Source organism: Rhineura floridana, chromosome 10 (genome assembly GCF_030035675.1).
Source record: "Rhineura floridana isolate rRhiFlo1 chromosome 10, rRhiFlo1.hap2, whole genome shotgun sequence".
Classification (NCBI taxonomy): domain Eukaryota; kingdom Metazoa; phylum Chordata; class Lepidosauria; order Squamata; family Rhineuridae; genus Rhineura; species Rhineura floridana.
The window spans coordinates 12,288,182-12,307,402 of NC_084489.1; the positions used below are offsets into that span (position 1 = coordinate 12,288,182).

At 38.4% G+C, this 19,221-nt stretch overlaps 1 protein-coding gene across 2 annotated transcripts in view; it reads right to left on the reverse strand.

Annotated features, from left to right (window-relative positions):
* SEPTIN7 (septin 7) overlaps window positions 1-19,221 on the reverse strand; it is a 101,304-nt gene that overhangs the window by 73,442 nt on the left and 8,641 nt on the right. For both annotated transcript variants that reach the window (XM_061585872.1, XM_061585873.1), the window contains exon 3: window positions 2,935-3,041. In XM_061585872.1, the coding sequence (XP_061441856.1) occupies window positions 2,935-3,041 (107 nt within the window). The remainder of the gene's footprint in view (window positions 1-2,934; window positions 3,042-19,221) is intronic.

Genomic DNA, 19,221 nt, shown 5'->3' on the forward strand with positions numbered 1-19,221 from the left:
CTTTTTTGGACCAGTGGGCACATTTTGAATTTTGGGAGAGTGCTATGGGCACTAGTTACAAAATGGCTACCATGGGGGAGAGCTTCGCATAATACAAAAGGAGAGAATACAGTCATGGTGAAGCTTTTCCCGTAATTGTATTTCCACACTAGATGATTAACATTTTGACTTTCTGCCTGCCATATAGCTGTTAAAGGCACTGTTTCCCCCCCCCCCAATGCCAACCCTAAACTAAACCCTAGACTTCCATCCTATCCCCACTAACCTGGGAGAGCCCTATTAAACACAAAGAAACTTATTTCTGAGCAGACACATACTGAATGAGTGCCTGGTTTTTAGCTCCTGCACAGCAAGAGACACATGTAAGTTTCTCTGCAAAGTTTTCACATTTGCCCAGGGTGGGGTGGGGAGAGGATTCTTTTAACTTCCACCCACACTTATTGCGTAGTTTTTGCAGAAAATAACTTCTAGGGACTACCTGATCTCAGACAAACCCACCACAGAAAAGATGCATCCTGACTGCTAGGAAAAAAGGAAAGAAAAACTACAGAGATTCCAAGGACTAGAAAATAAGTCAGAAGCAGGAAAAAAGTGCACAAAAGAGGAGGTGAAAAGAGCAGTCTAGGACCCCAGAGATTCCTGTTGTCTGGTGTCCAAACAACTCACTTATCACAGTTCTCACCGCTCATTAGCTAAAAACCACTGGTAGTCTGGCTCATCTCACAGGGTACTTGCACACTTTGTTTCTAGGAGGGCGAGAGGCTTACTTTTAAAAAAAAATAAAGCTCAGAGTTTAGGGCTCCTGCTGGGGATGCCAATGAAGGCCTTCACGGGCACTGTGCTGGCATCCCATCCATTAGAAGATATAGATGAGTTGATACTAAGGAAGAGGAAGTCCAGCTCAACTAATTCAGGGTTACAGTTGCCCAAGAACAATCACTTGGACACTGCTCCTGAATTTACTGCACAGACCTGACTAAAACATTTAAATTTTTTAATGTAGAACGATATGAAATAGTTTTAATTGCAAGCTGTGCTTCCTATAAAGGTAAAGGTGTCCCCGCACTTATAGTGTGAGTCGTTTCCGCCTCTTAGGGTGACGTCTTGCAACATTTACTAGGCACACCATATATATGGGGTGGGATTGCCAGTTCCTTCCCCGGCCTTTCTTTACCCCCCAGCATATGCCGGGTACTCATTTTACCGACCACGGATGGATGGAAGGCTGAGTGGACCTCGACCCCTTTTACCGGAGATTCGAGTTCCTCCTTCCGTTGGAATCGAACTCCGGCCTTGAGCAGAGCTTCAGCTGCGTTACCGCCGCTTACCACTCTGCGCCACCTATAGCTCCATTTAATAGATGGGATTTCAACCATAACATTTCCTTATTATTAAATACTGAGGATAATATAAAGGAGAAAGATTAAATAGGACAGTCAATAGAAGAATTGTCAAATGCACAAATCAGGATGTTATAACTTGCAGAACAAGTTCTTCTTTTGGTGCCATCTCCCTCAGAGGCATATGTGTGTGGAGTGAGGGCCTGCAAACAGGCTTCTCCATAATGACCCCCAAAATTCCCTCCCTATACAAGTGTGTCAGGTGCTCTCTTTTTACAGTTTAGGTAGTCATTGCACCTCTTCTCCTTAGCCTTTGATAGTTAAATTAGTTGCTAAAGTTTCCCTATATACCATTTGGTTTTGCTGGTATATATTATATTTTGGGTTGGGGCTGGTTTTATTTGTTTTATTGTACTATATTCCAGGTAATTCACTAGCGCCCTAAAATTTGCAAGATTACTATTATCTCGTATCAGCATGTCTTAGTATTACCATCATTCTCAAAGGCCCTTCTCTGTATCCCAACACCAGAGGTTGAGGCAGATGACTAGACAGATGGTCTTTTGGGTGGGGGCACTCCAGCTTTAGAGTTATTGCCCTGTCTGTTGTCAAGTTTAACATTCTTTCAATTCCAGGTAAAACCTTTTTATCCCCAAGCCCTTTATTTTATTTTATTTATTTATTTTATTTTGCTTTATGCTTATTTCTTTGTATAACGTGTACTTAGCTTTTACTATTTTGGGTTTTATTTTTTGAATGATTTTATTTAAATTGTAAGCCATTCCTACTGAGAGACAGGGAATTTATGTTATAGAAATACACACTAATAAATATGCCTCTATATGATGATACTAATAAAAAAGTAAAAGGTTAACAAAGTCCCTTTGGGAAGCTACGTAATGAGTCTTTTCTGTAGAACAACTATCTGCACTCTGTCAGATTTAGTACCGCTGAAGCATCACCTCTTTTCAAAAGCTTTCATTCTATGTATCTGAATGCATCAACAGTATGTGTTCCAACAATGAAAGATCTAAACCTAGATAGTGTGGAATCAAAGGCCGTGGCAAGCCTACGAAGATAAATGTCTAACAAAAATACAAATATAAGTCCATTTAAATTGTGTATTTTATGTATTTTAATCTGTAATTTTAATCTTATAATGTATATTTTAATTGATATTATTTATATTCTAATTTTTTTTAAGTTTACCTTTTAACTTTGACATTTACCAACTATTTTAATGTATATTTTATGTTCTTTGTAAGCTGCTTAGAGTTTTTATTTACAATTAAATCTTATACAGATTATGTTTGAATAAAAATAAAATTGAGGACCTAAAATGGTTTTCTATTACCTAAGAGCATAATCCTAACCATATTTACTCAGAAGTCAATCCTATTGAATTCAATTTCAGAAGGCACTCACCCTTCAGCTTGACAATGACTTCATAGCTATGAAGCAACAGTAGCTATATATATTCACAAGCATTTTCATTTATATGCAAGAGATTAACAGGATACTAGTCACCTAATAGGTAGTTTCCACTTGCATTCTAGCAGAACAAAAATACAAGATATATTTTTTCCATGCAAACCTGCACAGTCTTTTTAATTCTATGTGATGGTCCTGGATACTCTGGAGAATACAGGTCTGTCAGGAATAATGAGTTGATTAACGTCGATTTTCCCAATCCAGATTCACCTATTTAAGAAAAAAAGGAAATAAAAAATGATCATACAATTACAATGATCACAGAAATGCTTACTGATTGACCTATATACAATACCATTTTAAAAAGTCAAGTTCTACCTGAAACAGGTAACAGCCTGTTTAAAATACCCAAGCTGTACACAGTCCATAATACTGTTCTGTTTTCCATTTTAGGACTCATAGGGAATATGTGTAGTAAATTCCCCCCATCCCAACAGTTTTCTGTCTGCCAAAAAGGTCAGTTAGAAGCTGCATTTTCCAGTGTTCAAATGTAGACGGGTATGGTTCACACACTGACTGAGTTCAAACAATCTCAGCTTATTAAGCTGATATATGAAGCCTTTTATCTACCGCCTCTTTACTCTTCCTGCATGTGAACTGTGATTAAAGCAGGCTCAGATTAATCATAGTTTCCCCATTTTGTTCAAACAAGGAAACTATGGATACCAAATTCATCATGAGCCAGGATCTTAAATCACCTTCAAACCATGGCTTAAGATCCTGGCTTGGTCTGAAATTGGAAACCATACTTTCCTGGCTCAGATGAAACTAGGAAACTATGGTTAATTAGATCCTTCCCAAGTGCAACTCACATAGAGGGAGAAACAGAAGGGCTGCACGTGCAGACAAAATACTTCTTTATCTTTCTGTTGCAGGGGGTTTGTAAGCCTGAAACTCACACCTGCACCCCCTTATGGAAAAACCTACACATTAGGGCTACAATATTTCACATTATAACTAATAGTATCAAATTCTAAAACACTCACATTGTTAGCTGGATCTCATTATGTTACATTTTTGGAATCCAAGTTCAACTCTAGATCCACTTCCTTTGTTTTGGAATACCACTTTGTTTCTCCCCCAACCTTCCACCCCACAAATGTTGAGAGCGATTAATAGACAAGTGCTGGGACAGTTAGGAGGAGGATTCCACTGCTAGTGTTCTATTTGGTGCACACCATTCAGTTCAGTGACATTCACACCAACCACGTACAAATAGTTAATACCAGGGGTGTAGTTGTCCAGGATCTCGGGGGTCTTAGACCCGTTACTTTTTTGGGAGCAGGGTCCCTATGTCTCCAGTATCCTGTGAACCAACCATTATGAGAAGAATCTTATAACATGCTTTCTTGCCCTTTCCTGATGATTGGAGCTAATCACAATGAAAGGAGATGAGTCAGCCACTGAGTACAGTCTTCTCAGTAGCTAACACTCTCCCCTTTCATGCTTATTGGGTCCTAAGGACATCTGTTGTTGTGGGAGAAGGCATTCAACAAGGATCTCATTCTCAACCCCGCAGCAGAAAGGGGGAGGGGCATTCCTGTGACTAACATGAAGGGACCCTGAATTTCTGAATTTGCCACTATACTACTAGTTAACACCACTAAATACCGTCCTTGATGTGGGTAAATATACATGTAGAATAGATTTGACTTACTAATACCCAAGCCAAGATACATATTGCTAGTCAGTGACAAAACCATAAAAATGCTGGTAGACTGCTGCAGAAAAACAAATGCATAAATGGCAACTCAGATTGGTAGTCGATCTAGTAACTGTGAGATACAGTACAAGCAAATAATGAGATTAACAATACACCTACCTCTCATAAGTATTTCTCCAGTGTCATTACTCTTCTATTAAAGACCACACTTAAAACCATCAGAATACATTGCTAAGAATCCTGGCAAAAAGCATAACCAAATGTTTTTGTTTTGTGCTAGCGAAGCTTACCATAATTAGCAAATTACTGTTTCAAAGCAAGCAAGCAAAAATAACCTTATTACATAAGATCCTAATATGGTCATATGAACCATCAAGTTTTTTCTAAGACTATGGAGTAACTCATTTCTAAACAAGCAGACGTTTGATATAGTACATAGAAATGTAGCATAGTTGAAATTCCTCACTGAACTGTTTGCCATACACTAGTGGGTTTTCACATTTCCCTGGGAATTACAAGAAAAGTATTTTTTCATGGCTTTAAGAAGTTTACACATGCAATAGTTGGGAGCACGTAGTACTCCTGAAGCAAAAGGGACAATTTTAGCCTTTGAAATCAAAACATTACTGTCATAACCCACTGAACCTTATACAAATAGCCATCGCAGTTTGAAACCAGTTTATTTAATAGCATGCCAACTTCTTGAGATAGGCTGCTGAAGCAACAACAAATTTCTGTCTTGGATCTCCATAGCAGAAGCAAAATAGTAGGATTCTGTGACTTTTCTGAGGACAGAGATCTGACAGCTTCTTTGATACCTTACTTAGAAGGGTGATAAGAGGGAGAAAATATTTATTTATATAACACCCATTTGTCAAAATGGCTTCTAAGCGGGCTGAGTGATGCTCCCAAAATTTTGGTAGACGACAAATGCAACGTGACTATCAACACGCACGTTTTTCCTTACAGAAGTTTGAGAGGAGTGCTTTTGCTGTCTAGATAGCAGAGTTTGCAATCAAGGAATCAGTTTGCATACGTGCACAAGAATTTCTGCTAACTGAAGATAACCATTCATCTAACGCAGTAGATTTTAGTCCGCTAAAGCTTATTTTATAATAAATTTGATAGTCTTTAAGACACTACAAGATACTTGTTTTGGCAGAAACAGCTACCTTTCCAGAATCTGATAAACAAATATGTTTAACACAACTATATAAGAACACATAAGAATGTTTAATGCATAGACAAGCAACAACATTAAACATGTATATTTAAACATGGGATCCCATTCGTTTTAAAATTCCCAATCTTGTGTAAATAACCCTGTACTTTTAATTTTCAATCCCCTAGGAATTCTACTAGATTTATTCAGCCCCAGCTATCATGACCAACATTCAAATAGGTTAGCTAACCTGATCTGAAGTTTTTCTCTCTAATTAGAATTGGTTTCTGAAAGGTAAGTTGCTTCCAATTATTTGCATGGTTTCAGAAAACTGAAGGACTGCATAGCTTGAAACAAACTTCTTGACTCCTTCACATGTGGGAGGGAATGTACTTCTGGATTTGGTGTGTATATTTCTAAATACAGTATGTTGATTTCGTTCATATGCTATAAGGCAAAGGTGTGCAAGCTTTAGGGGCAATGGCTACATTTCTTTGGGGAAAGTGGTCAGGTGCCACATGGTAGAGCTAAAGCCAAAAGTGGATAGGATACCCCTCTTCTCTACTTTTTATTCATTCATCATCTCCCCGCCCCTCTCTCTCTCTCTCTCTCTCTCTCTCTCTCTCTCTCTCTCTCTCACACACACACACACACACACACATACAGAGAGAGAGAGAGAGAGAGAGAGAGACAGACAGACAGACATATATGTATTTTCTTTGGGCATATATCCCTCACCCACAATTATCAGGAGTGACTACTTGCTCTATGCAAATGCCTCCCAGAAAGGCAACACTTCTAAGCAATAATAGAACATACCAGTTTGCTCCAGTTTTGAAACTACACATTGAAAGAATGATAAGTACTTCAGTACAGTGACACTGAAGTTAATAGCTCTCTGAGAAAATCAGTCTGAACACAGTGAAAAATTGTTGAAGGCTATATCCACATAGACATAGCTGAAAGGGAAACACTATATTACTGTTAAAAAACAATCAATACGCCTAGAATAACCTTTCCAAGCCTAAGAAACATCTCTATGATAAAAGGGATTTTTCACAGTAAAGTCACATATTACAGTGTCATCCAAATCATCTCTACTCAAAAGTAAGTCCTACTGAATTCAATGGGGTATACTCCCACGTAAGTGAGGTTTAGACTTCAGCCTTATTGTTTCTATAAAAGCAGGGATCCATGAATTTTGGCTGAGCTTGGTACCCAATTATTTTTTTCTACTAGTCAGTTGTGATATCCAATTCCACCATGGCACTGGAACTATAATACTGGTAATGATACTGTAACAAAATTTTCCACTCACTTTCCATCTGTTTACACTGTGGAATCCCTGATAGCTTTTGGCAGCGATAACTGGTCCCACCCACCCCCAAGCAATTTGACCAGTTCCTGCATCTTTAGAATGGGGGGTGGAACCTTCCCCAACCTTCTCAATAGAATTTGAGTTTGATATGCATCAGAGTCAGCAATATTTTTGTAGATAGGCTTTCCTAAGTACTGTTAGCTATCTAAATCTGCTGAGTCAACAGAAAGCCTTGTTCAAGCAAGACATTTCTTTCTACACTTTCAGTAATATTCTAGAAGGCCTGCAAATAGCCCAATGCTTATATGACACCAAGACAAGGCAGATCAAAGTTTGACTTTACTAATGACAATGTCTGTAGCGGTAAGTAAGGTGCCTTTCTCAGTTTCATTTCCTTATGAAATTTTCAGGTTATCCCATGCAAACCTTATGGTTTCCTATAGGCCTTGTACCTTAAACCAGCAACAATAAATGTTTTCATTTTGGCTAAGTTGATAAGACCAGCTACTGCTCATGATGTTTATATTTTCAAACACATTAAGCTGAGAACAAACATTTAGGAAAAACATTTTTTTCAAAGAGGAGATCAAGATTAATTCTCCGGTACCTTCCAAAAACAGTGAAGATGATACCATAACCAGAAAAACATCCATATGATGTATTTTCTGAATATGCAAAGTTAATAATATATGTATCAAATGGACAATTCACACAGATGATCCAATCAAGTTAAAGTTAGTTGTGACTAACTTGTTCCATCATCTTCAGCTGGCTCATGACCATGTTGTCAAGTACTAAGCCTGTTAGTTATAAATAAGAAGTGTTGTATCTTTGCCAAAGCCATTGTCTACTCAATTTTGCTAATGGGAAAGAACGTATTTGTACTCTGTTATTTGACCAATTCCATTTGGACAGTATTTCACTTCCTCATTCCACATTTACCTTCAAAATAATCACTGCAGGTCATGTTGACCACTTCCTATCAGCTTTGCACATTGGTGTAGTCAAATTGCTTGAGAAATGATTGTCTACAAGAAGCCAACAGATCCATGTCAGCCTCAAGCTGAGCAAAGCCTGAATATTGTCAACCACTCCTCCAGCTGTGAAGATTCCAGTCAAGCGACTTATCCATGATCCATAAATACTTTCCAGCAGTTTTGTCTCTCATTTCAAGTATAACCTATTTCAAAGGCTGTTCACTGTTTTCATTCTCCACCCAGGAAAAACTGATCTTTTCAGTAGTTTCTTTGCTACTGCTTATGGGATCTGTTTCACTAACCTGGTAAGACAGGTTCATTTGACTTCCTACAATTCATGGAGAGTAGCAGTCATACTTTTACAGTGTGCTTGCAACTAAAAAAATCATTTTGCAGCTACAAGTGCAAATCCTCAAAAGCAGTTTGCACTTCTAATTTGTCAGCCAGTGTAAAAAGAGTTGCAGCTATATAGAAATTCTAAGCAGGCTTTAACTATCACATATAAACTGGTTACCATACTGCGTACTGGCAAATTTCTTTAATTATGGAGCAAGCTTAGTTCCACTATAATTACAGAGTTATTCTTTGAACAAGCCTATGCTTTTGTGGACACTATACAATTTTCCATTGCTGCAACTCATTAGAGAAAAATGTACACTTGTATTAGATTATCCACCTTTTGAAAAACAATGGCTTATAAACTAATCAGAATTTAGATTTAAACTTACCAGAAACCATATTTAGTACTAACAGTATATAGCTCAGAGTGCAACAGATTCTATAAAGTATGAGTCAGTATTTGAGTCAATTCTGTCTAGCTAGATTTTAACTTAACACTATAGGCTCTTGAGTGTCTATTACATGGCTGGACTGAATTTGAAATTTGGCAGGACATAAAACATTGTCTAGTCATGTGCACAAGTTATAATGCTGAACCGCTTATCACATTTGCTGCATATGTTTTATATAAAATAAAGCAGGTTAACAGGCTGAGCAAACACCAAGCATCTCATTTTTCTCCACTGCATTTGGGCAAACGATGGACCTTTCATTTTTGTTGTTCAAAACAACAGCAATTCAATTAGAAGCTCTGGTTGCAACAAAGCAACATAGCTATTTTCCAATTTTAGTACATGAGGGAACACTTTCAACCACTCCCACACCATGTATATGTGATCGTAAGCATAGCTCAGATCGTTTTAACTTGAGAAATTTACTATTCCCCATTAATATGAAGTTGTATTAATGACTTAATTTTCCTTTGCGACAGTTCTGTGGATTTGTCTTTCCATTGCTTGTAATCCTAACTATTCCAATTTGAAACACCACTAGAAAACCCACACAATTTTCTTTGTAGCAAAGCCTGAAGAAGAGGTGGGAACAGGCAGGGCAGGCTTTCACACAGAGAGAGTAACAGGAACATGTGAAACCCATTAAATTGCCATCATCTAAGAAATGGCTTATGATTAAGGAAGGAAACCCTCAAGGTTATCTCAACAAATATCTACCAGGTTACCAACTTTCATTTCTACATGACCAACAGCATAAAATACTGTGATTTTTCTTTTACGACAGGGGCTCAATGACCACACATTTGAGATAATTTTAACACCCTGCTCTCCCTGAACAACACACTGACTAGCCAAAGAATCCAGTTATTCTGCAATGGTTTTCAATAGCCAGGATGGGAACTAGTTCTGCTTTCAATCATTTGCAAGCCTGCCTGCCTACTCCTGCAGTTTGGGTAACAATATCAGCTTAAATCAATCCAAAGTAGACAAGATAGACACATATATCAAAGTTAAAATTATTCTAACTACACAGTTTAAATATGAGCAATATTTTCTTTAAACAAAGATCTCACTCAATTGTGGAGTGAATGACCATTAAGAGGTAGAGAGATTAGAGATCCCAGGCTCAACAAGTCATGTGTTACATGGGGAAAGTGTTGCTGAGTGATACTTTGCATATGTGGGAGCAGCAAATGATTTAAAAATATATTATGTTAATAAATAGCCTACATCCTTTCCTGAAACAACCCTCCATCATTCATCCACCCATGTCTGCTCCATTCTCATCTCCGTACCCTCCAGTGTATTCCTCCTCCCCCATCAGATCTAGGTTGGCTAAAAAAACCTAGCCATTAAAAAATTATGCATGCATTTAAAAACAATCTGCTTTCTCATTTGTTCCTTTAGATGTAAGTACTGTCACTTTTTAAAAGATGAGCATTGCATACTAGGGGTGTGTGACAGAAGATTAGCTTTTAATCATTATTCGTTCATGCATTTGTTTTTTGACTGATTTCAAGTGGAAACCCAGAGCCGTCTGCTACCTGTAGCTTCACTTTTTTCCATCCAATGTCATCAACTTTTCAAGCATTCTACTATTCCAAGGCACCAAACCTGGCAAACCTGGCAAATTTCACACAAACTGGACAAAGGGCCCAATTTATAGGGCATTTTAAACAGTGGTCTGACACAGCCTAACTGCTCTCTATACTCAACAGAACTTTCCAATCTGTACTGTGGTCAAGACATTGGCTTGGATCCTAACTTTTTCATCCACTTAGAGAAAACATTATTTTGCCCACAAAAGTTAGGATCCAAATCCAAGCTCAATGCAAAACAGTGTCTCCAGTGCAACCAAACTGAGAATGAAAAAGCTGAAAAATGAAATGAATGGAATTTCATTATCCAGCTGTTTCTTTTCACAATAAAAAGCAATGAGATTTATTCATTTTTAAAATGACAGCACACCCTACTGAAACAATAAAGCAATTCTTGATGTTCCAACTATGTCCGATGAACCAGTTAAGGAGGATTTGTAGCCTATATGTAGTCTAGCCTACATTTATATCGGAAATTAGTGCCAGCACAGTTTAGTTGTGATTTCTGTGAGATCTTCCAGGCACACACATGCGCAAAAAAAACCTCTATTACGTCTGAGCACTCCTGGCATAAAGCCTGATGCTTCTTCAAGCCAATTATGTACCAACAGTTGCACAAAACAAGTACTGGTATTAGTTTATAAAGACTGGCATTAATGAGCTTCACAAGCTGATTTGAATAATCAAATCTCTACAGAAATGCTGTACCTGAAGAAAATAGATATTCCATGTCACTGAGCAATGTTGAATTAAATGAGGTTAGGCAAAACAATCTGTCTACACCCATTCCCTTTTGAAATGCAAAATACTGCTATACTGCATCATTTTGGCTCCTCCCCTTTGAAAGAGGTCTTGATCAGACACCATTTCACCCAACTGTCTCATAAGTAGTGAAACAGAGATGCCCCCTCCAAGCAATGCCCCCTCTACTATGACTACCATTTGGTTCCTCCTCCCCTCTGAGAATCATCCCCTGCCATGAACACGCCACTGAATATTAAGCTGGTATCTCAATGTGGTGTTTCTTTCTTTCCTCAGCTCATTTTTTTTTAAATTGTAAATTTTCCTCTGACACCAAAGCAGTACAGTATATAAATATGTAGTAAATGAGTAAGACATATCCCTGGTATTTGATATATTTGAGCAAATACCATAATTCCATGGAAGAACTCAGAAGGATCAAGTAGCAGGCAACTGGGAAAACCTCTGCCTAAATTACTGGAGAATTGATGTGAGTCAGAAAATAATACTGGGCAGGCAGACAGATAGTCTAAGCTGGCAAAAGGCAAGTTCCTATGCACACAGACTGCAAGACTTAATTTTTTCCCTCAGAAAATATTAAGACTATTCCTTTAGACTAGGGATGGGGAACCTCCAGCCTCTGAATCAATGATGCCTCCCCAGGGGGTCCCATTTGGCCCCCAATGTCATTTTTCCCAAACCACACCCACCAGCTGATATTACTAGTGATAGCATCACTAGTGATGTCAGCTGATGGGCAGGAGGACATAGTTTAATCCTGCCTTGGCTGCACGAACCTGTTCCCAGCTAAGGACAAGATTGTGCAAGCCAAAGCAGCAAGATTTTATCCCTGCTCACCATGAGTGGGGATTAAAGCCCTCTACAAAAACAGCTTCTGAAGCAGCTTGAGTGCAAAAGCTGCTTCAAAGATGCTTTTTAACAGCTCCTGAGCAACCTTTTGCTCAAACAGGAGAGCAAGGACTGTCTTAAAGCCTTTTCCAAGTCTTTCCACATTTCCTTTTTTATTCTCCATGATTGGGAATTTAAAAGGGGGAGGGGGGAGACTTGGAAAAGCCTCTTCCAAGTCACCCCTACCCTTTTAAGTCCCCAGTTATGAAGACTTAAGGGAAGCTCAAGGGATTTTGGCTGATGGGCATCCCCACTTGACTGCCAATCATATGATACCATGATGTTATATGATTGACAGGTGGGTGGCCCCACATACCTTCCAAATTTGGCCTCCCCCCTCTTTAGACTATCAAATACTTGTGGATTTGCTTTTCCACAGAAAAGGTATGCCCAACTGTGAAACATTTTTCAAAAGTCTGAATCATTTGCTCTACACATTCTGGAAAAGCTGAAATTATTCCCCTTAATACTATGAAGTTAAGTGTTTTTTCTTTTAACAAAAGTAAACTGGATGTACTAAGTTTAGTGAGAGTTAGAATAGCATTCCTTCTTGTGGAACTTCTGAAAGAGTGGAAGAGGAAGATGGGGACAAGTAAGTAACTGTCTAGACTTTTGCAGCACTACAAGTTCATCTACAAAAGTAATCCCACACACAGATATGAAAGTCACTGTATGGCAAGTCGATTGGTTTCTAGCCTGTAGACAGTAGAAAAGCAGCCTTTTAGTTTTCTGGTAAGTAAACTTCGGAGGCTGTGTTATATTTTAAATGCAAGATAAGTTATTTGTGATTTAATACATAAACACACACACACAATTATTGCAGTGATTGTTTGAAAACATGTTAAAAAGGTTGGTAGGCAGAGTAAAGACTTTTATGCTGCACCAGCATCAGTACCATATTGCACTACAAACAAGATATTTCAAATAGTGATGTTTCCATTCAGTTTATTCATAAATTAAAAACACCTTCTGTTCATAGCATTTTTTATTTTAAGTGCTTATATTGAACTTCTTCCGCCTTGAGAGCTTGCACATCCGTTTGCAAATACTGTGGTCATTGGACATGTTTCTAATTCTTTGTTTCTTTGCAAACGGTTTCTTGACTATGCCAGAATTCTGATCTACAGGCATACAGAAATATAAGCCATAGATATCTGAATATAGAGAGCCAGTGTGGTATAGTGGTTAAGGTGTTGGACTACGACCTGGGAGACCAGGGTTCGAAGCCCCACACAGCCATGAAGCTCACTGGGTGACCTTGGGCCAGTCACTGCCTCTCAGCCTCAGAGGGAGGCAATGGGAAACCCCCTCTGAATACTGCTTACCATGAAAACCCTATTCATACGGTCGCCATAAGTCGGGATCAACCTGAAGGCAGTCCATCTGAATATACATGCTGTGATTTCCTTTTTTTGGTATTTCACTCTGACTTAGTCCTCATAATTTTTTTTTAACATACAACTGACTTGGGACAGGTTCGCACATGCAAATAGCTGCTTCCTTTCCAGGCAATTCCTCTTACCTGTCCCTGCTGTACAGAGGATGATTATTGAATTTGTAAGCTACACTGAAGGTCTAAGAACACAGGTTACAGAACTTTTTAAAAATCATTTTGGATTTCTCCGTATGAACTGGAACTCCACAGGTACTTGCCTCCTGTGATTTCTGCAACTGTGGCAACACACTAGTGTTCCTGTAGTCACAAATCATGGTGGGAAGTTTCCATTGAGCTCTGCCTCACCAATTTTATTCTGGTATGAGAGGGGGGCTAGAAAACACAAAATGAATCTTCCTACTACCTCCAGCATTTCCCCACTCAGGGTAATGTTGCAAAACCAGAAGACTAAACAAGGACCACTCAGGTAACACAAGAGACGTATCCTCCCAAACCTTCCACAAATTGGTGCCCTCCTGACATTTTGGACTACAACTCCCATTAGCCCCAGCCAACATGGCCAATGATCAGGGACAAGGGGAGTTTAATCCAAAACATTTAGAAGACACCAGGTTGACTCTCCCTGCTCTAGGCAGTTGCAGGAAACCAAAGGGAGAGGAGCATAGTTCAAGTGGTAGAGTACATGTTTTGCATGTGAAAGGCCAGGTTCAATCCCTGACATCTCCAGTTACAAAGGTCAGGTACCAAATGATGAAGAAGACCCTGCTCCAAACCCTGAAGAATCAGTGCCAGGTAGACAATACTGGGCTAGGAGAAAAAGTAGCCTGGAGACAGTTTCTTATGTAACAGGTGGTTCATGCCCTAGCACCTTTCAGCACCCTTTCTATGGTGGCCTCTCACAATGGCTATAGGTGCTCCTTGGGGATTCAGTAAGGGTGGTAAGCTGGCAGGGAGATGCATGCAGAAAGGTTTTTTGTTTTTGGATGGATCTCTATATCCTACCTCACCAGCAGCCAATATGATACCCTGCAGATGATGTAGGGCAGCAATTCTAATCTTCCCTGATTTGCCATGCAAGCTGGGGCTGATGGGAGTTGTAGCCCAACATCTGGAGGGAACACATTAGTTACCCTGGTCCTGGCTAATTGCCCATGTTGCTGGTTCTGCTGCTACCGGCAGAAGAAGAAAGGAAGGTAGAAAAGAACATGGTAAGATAAGGAAATATTAAATTAATACTATGTTCTATTGAATAGCTGACTTTGTCTTAATTGACTTAGCATTAGGTATAGACCTAATATACTATTAGCATAAATGTTTATTATTAGCATATATGTTTGCATTACAAATGGACCTAATAAATGTTAATATAATTAGCATATTATAATAACAATATAATAAATACAATATAATTACATAACTTTTCACGTTAATTATCAGTAAACTTCAACATGGGTGTAGTTTTTAAAAAGTGTAGAATTGATATTTCTCTACTAGACACGCATTCGCTTTGTTGAAATATGTAAAAGCTTCTATCAGCTTCCCCTCTGATGCATCAAAGAGGCAGCATGTTCTGATTGGGTGAATAGGTGGGCTCATCTAGAGATACAAAGCTTCATCTCAGGAGCTGAAGGTCTCTTGCCTTGCCTTGGGGAACAGTACAACCCTATACAAAGTTGAAGGCAGTCTTGAACACAAGTGAATTTTTCACATAATTTAAAACAAACACTACATAATGCCCCTTTGGGAAATGTGATTATCCTGAAATAAAGCACAGAAGCAGAAACATTCATTGAAGTACTGGTGTCAGTTGGCAACTTTGGTATTGTTGAGTCTGAGACAGGGAAATGGAAAAGAAATTTTGTTGGCCAAATATTGTTGTGAAAATTTGTTTGATGATAGTTAATATGAGATGCTCTTCTTAAAAAGGGGGACTTCTGTGACATTTGTCTTCTCTGCAAATGATGATAAATGTTGGGTTGAAAAGAAACAAATTAGAGTATTGCCACAGCCAAGTGTAAATTCCTATGGATATTTCAACTTCCCATACGGATTTAATGTTGACATAAAAATTGTGAATGCAGAGTGAAGTTTCATATGCACAGAGTCTTGCTTTGGAGGCAATTATTTTCTGCATGTCTGACACTGAACTGTCAAACATCATGTTGGTCGCAGATAATATGTCAGAAACCCTTTTTTTCCAGTTTCCAACAAAATTACTGCGGGTTTTACACTTGCCCATGAAACATGAGCTCTTTTATATGGCTGCTGATGGATTTTTTATTATTATTCATAGTTTTAGAGAATACAATTATCCAAGTTACAGAAATTTTTGACGCTGCAAGACAGCTACGCTGGTCAAATCTTTTGAAACACAGTAAGAATAAAGCATTTAAACTACCTGTGACATACTTCTTGATTGTTTTGATAAAGAAGACCAATCCAGATAACAAATATTTATTTATATTTATTTATATTTATTTATTTAAAATATTTCTATCCCGCCCTTCTATCCTATAACAGGGCACTCAGGGTGGCTTACAACAAAATTTAACATGTATATAATAAATTATGTTTAATGTTAATTGAAGTTCAAATAGTATTAGCTAAAAAACAGATTATTATGTAAAGAAGTGAATGTTATGCTGGTCATGGAGTTACCAAGTACTACTCCTCTTTTAACTGCGGTGTCCCATATTACAGGATGTCTGGCCTATCAAAAACCACATCTGGAACTTTGTTTCATGAGCGCAAAATAACAGCTCTTCCTAAATCATATTGTGTTGATAAGACAGCAAGGACAGAGTTATCCCTACAAATGCAATGTGATCAAGGGTCCTGTCAGTGGGTGTTCAAATGCACCCAAGTCTTGGAGAAAGTGGGGGCAGGGAACAAGAGGAGTAGGATTCATATGCCTCAGGATCCATTTCTCCTCAGGCATATATGCCCTGCTCCTCCTTGAGGTATCCCAAACACCCCACGAGATAATCATCCCAGAATAATCAGTTTTAATCTTTTAAAATGTACACTAATAGATAAAGTAATGCTACACACATGTGCTATGTGCATAAGAGGGTCTCAATAAAATGCTCAACGAAAAGGTGACAAGAATATAAATGTAATCAAGAAATTATTTAGTTAAGGAAGGTCCCAAATAATCTATGAAATTCATCAGCTTTAAAATTAATAATTAATTTTTAAAAACTACCAACAGAAAGTATTTCAAATAACTGGAAATAAGATTATTTAACACATGGAAGAATACAGTTCTGCAGCTACAGGGAGTGACAATATGCAGCTTTTCCAGATAAAAAGATCTGAATAAATTATTTGGCTCCTCTACAGTTCTCTTACACAGAGACATTTTAGCTGACCTTTGTCTCCACCACAACCCTTTCTCTGCTCTAGTTAGAGAAATGGAAATTGCAGGAAGTTCACACCTCTAACCAGAAAGGCCTGAAGAAAAGAAGCCAAGTGAAACTATTCCAGCTTCTGAATGAATACAAATTAACAGTTTTTACTGAAACTAAATGCAGCCATCCAAGCAACTAATAATGAGAGCAGTCAAATTGGCAGAGATGAAGAAATTATTGGCAACACTATCCTCAACATTTCATGCATCTTTTAGGCATGGACAAGTGCCAGTCAGGTCAGGGAAACGCATCCACGGACAAAATAGATGTGGATTTAAAGTAATTTAACACTAAACCCTTGTAACTGCAGTTCATAGCAAGACTATGTGCAGTAAGATGTGATGTTACTAGTTATTCACCCCCTTGGAAAAATGGGGCTATCAATTTTTAAGTCCTTATAGAAAGCCTTGAAGGAGTTCTCCACAATGTTAGCTCTTGAAACAATGAATGCTCACTCATGTCATGTTTGGGTTTTAACATTCTCCAGGGCACTGAAGTCCTGCTTGGTAGTGAATGACAGCTTACACCATCTAAATAAATTGTAATATTGTTTGCTCAAAGTGAATACAGAGGAGGACAAGGAACAGTTATTGGTCTGGTTCACACATCATGTTAAGCCAAATGATGACTTAGAGGGACTGCACAAGCATGTGGGTTCCCAGAGAGGAGCTTAGAGCTGCTTTGTTCCATCCTGGTTTTTTATACTGACCTAAGCCAGGTTTGGCTTAGTGTGACATGTGAACCACGTCAGAATGTAGCAGTGATTTTTTTGCTTTTAAATCTATTCAATCTGAAATTTACATTGTGGTCATGTAAGCAAATTGGGGATTGAAACAAAGTTTGCCATCTCAAGATATCCAATGATATCTAGTTTGATATGCTAAAGAAGAATTAAGGTAATTGTACACTTCCAATGGAAAGCTCCGAGTTCTCTTTACTAATTGCATTTGAAGGTTGTACCTTCTGCAGAGGAAGATAACAGATTAGAGAATAATTCATCTTCAGAAGGCACCAAAATTTAACTATTATGTTTGAAGAGTCAGCCACTTAAACTTCATATTATTTGCTATTGGGCAGAACTTCTAGATTTCCCATGTTACTATAATTCTTCTAAATCTTTCAATCCAAACCTCCACTTTCCATACTGAAACAGTGCCTTTCAGATTTGGTTTTTGCAAGGTACTCTAGCAATAAACAAGCAGAGCTTCTAATGTCATGATACTAAAGCCAGGGTAGGGAACTCAATCAAACCAGTGAGCCAGATCCAAAACTCTGCTACTCCCTACAGACCACTGGCAGATAGATGGGGCTGTCATCTGTCAAACACCTGACATCACAATTTGTTAGGTGATTCAACTTCAAAGGAAGAATTCTTCCTTTCTAGATGTGGCTTAGTGAAACCACATCTGCAAAGGAAAGTTTTTCCTTTGCAGTCTAGCTTGAATTCAAGTAATGGTTGCAAACAATTTTCTCTTGCAGCTGCAGCATTAATTCAAGTTGGGCTGCAAAGGAGCACACTTAAGAGTACATTCTCAGTTCATCCTTTTCAGCACGTTTTTTCAGAAACGATACCAAACTCAGTAAGTGTTGAATTATACCAGAGACTTGAAAGGAAGAATCAGAAACATACTTAAAGGAGTGTGCTCTCAGCTTTTCCTTGTTAATTTTTGGCCCACAGATTTACTTCTCTAATGCCATCAGATGATGGATAAATGGGCATGGTTTGGACTAAACCACACCATGGGCCAAATGAGGAGGATTGGTGGGTCAACAGGAGGCCCACAGGATGGAGGTTCCTCATCACTGCATTTGGGGACTTGGCTCCAAGAATCTGAAAGACCTCCTCCTCTTGCACAGACCTTCTGTTAAGATCAGCAGAGGGGACCTTCTTGTAATTCCACCACCCTCAGAAATTCAGAGTGTATGTTTGTCTTTCCCCTAAGCCATGGAATGGCCTCCCCACAGGGGTGCATGTGGCACCTTCATTATGTAGTTTTCGTCATATGCTGAAGATGCACCTTTTTTACACTGGCTGACACCCAAGACACATAGTTTTAGGACCCACCCTATTCTCTTCACTGTAATTTATTTTAAATTGATGTTATTATTTTTAAAAAAACTTTTGTAACCTGCCCTGGGAATTCACAGCGAAAGGTAGGTAAGAAATCTAAACACAGGGTCAACGAACTATTAAGGGAACTATTTGTTCCCTTAACAGTGCTCCCTACAAGTAGGAAGTGTTAGCAGCCATTTTCCAGCAAGATATGCCAGCTGGAAGTCTTAGTTCCAAAACAAAAAAAATTGCCAGAAAGAGTGCTTTGGGCAGAAAATATTTTATTTATTCATATCTTCTTTTCTTTATAGGCTTCTCTTTTTTTTCTTTTAATTTTCAATTTTATTAATTTTAAGAAAAATAAATCATACA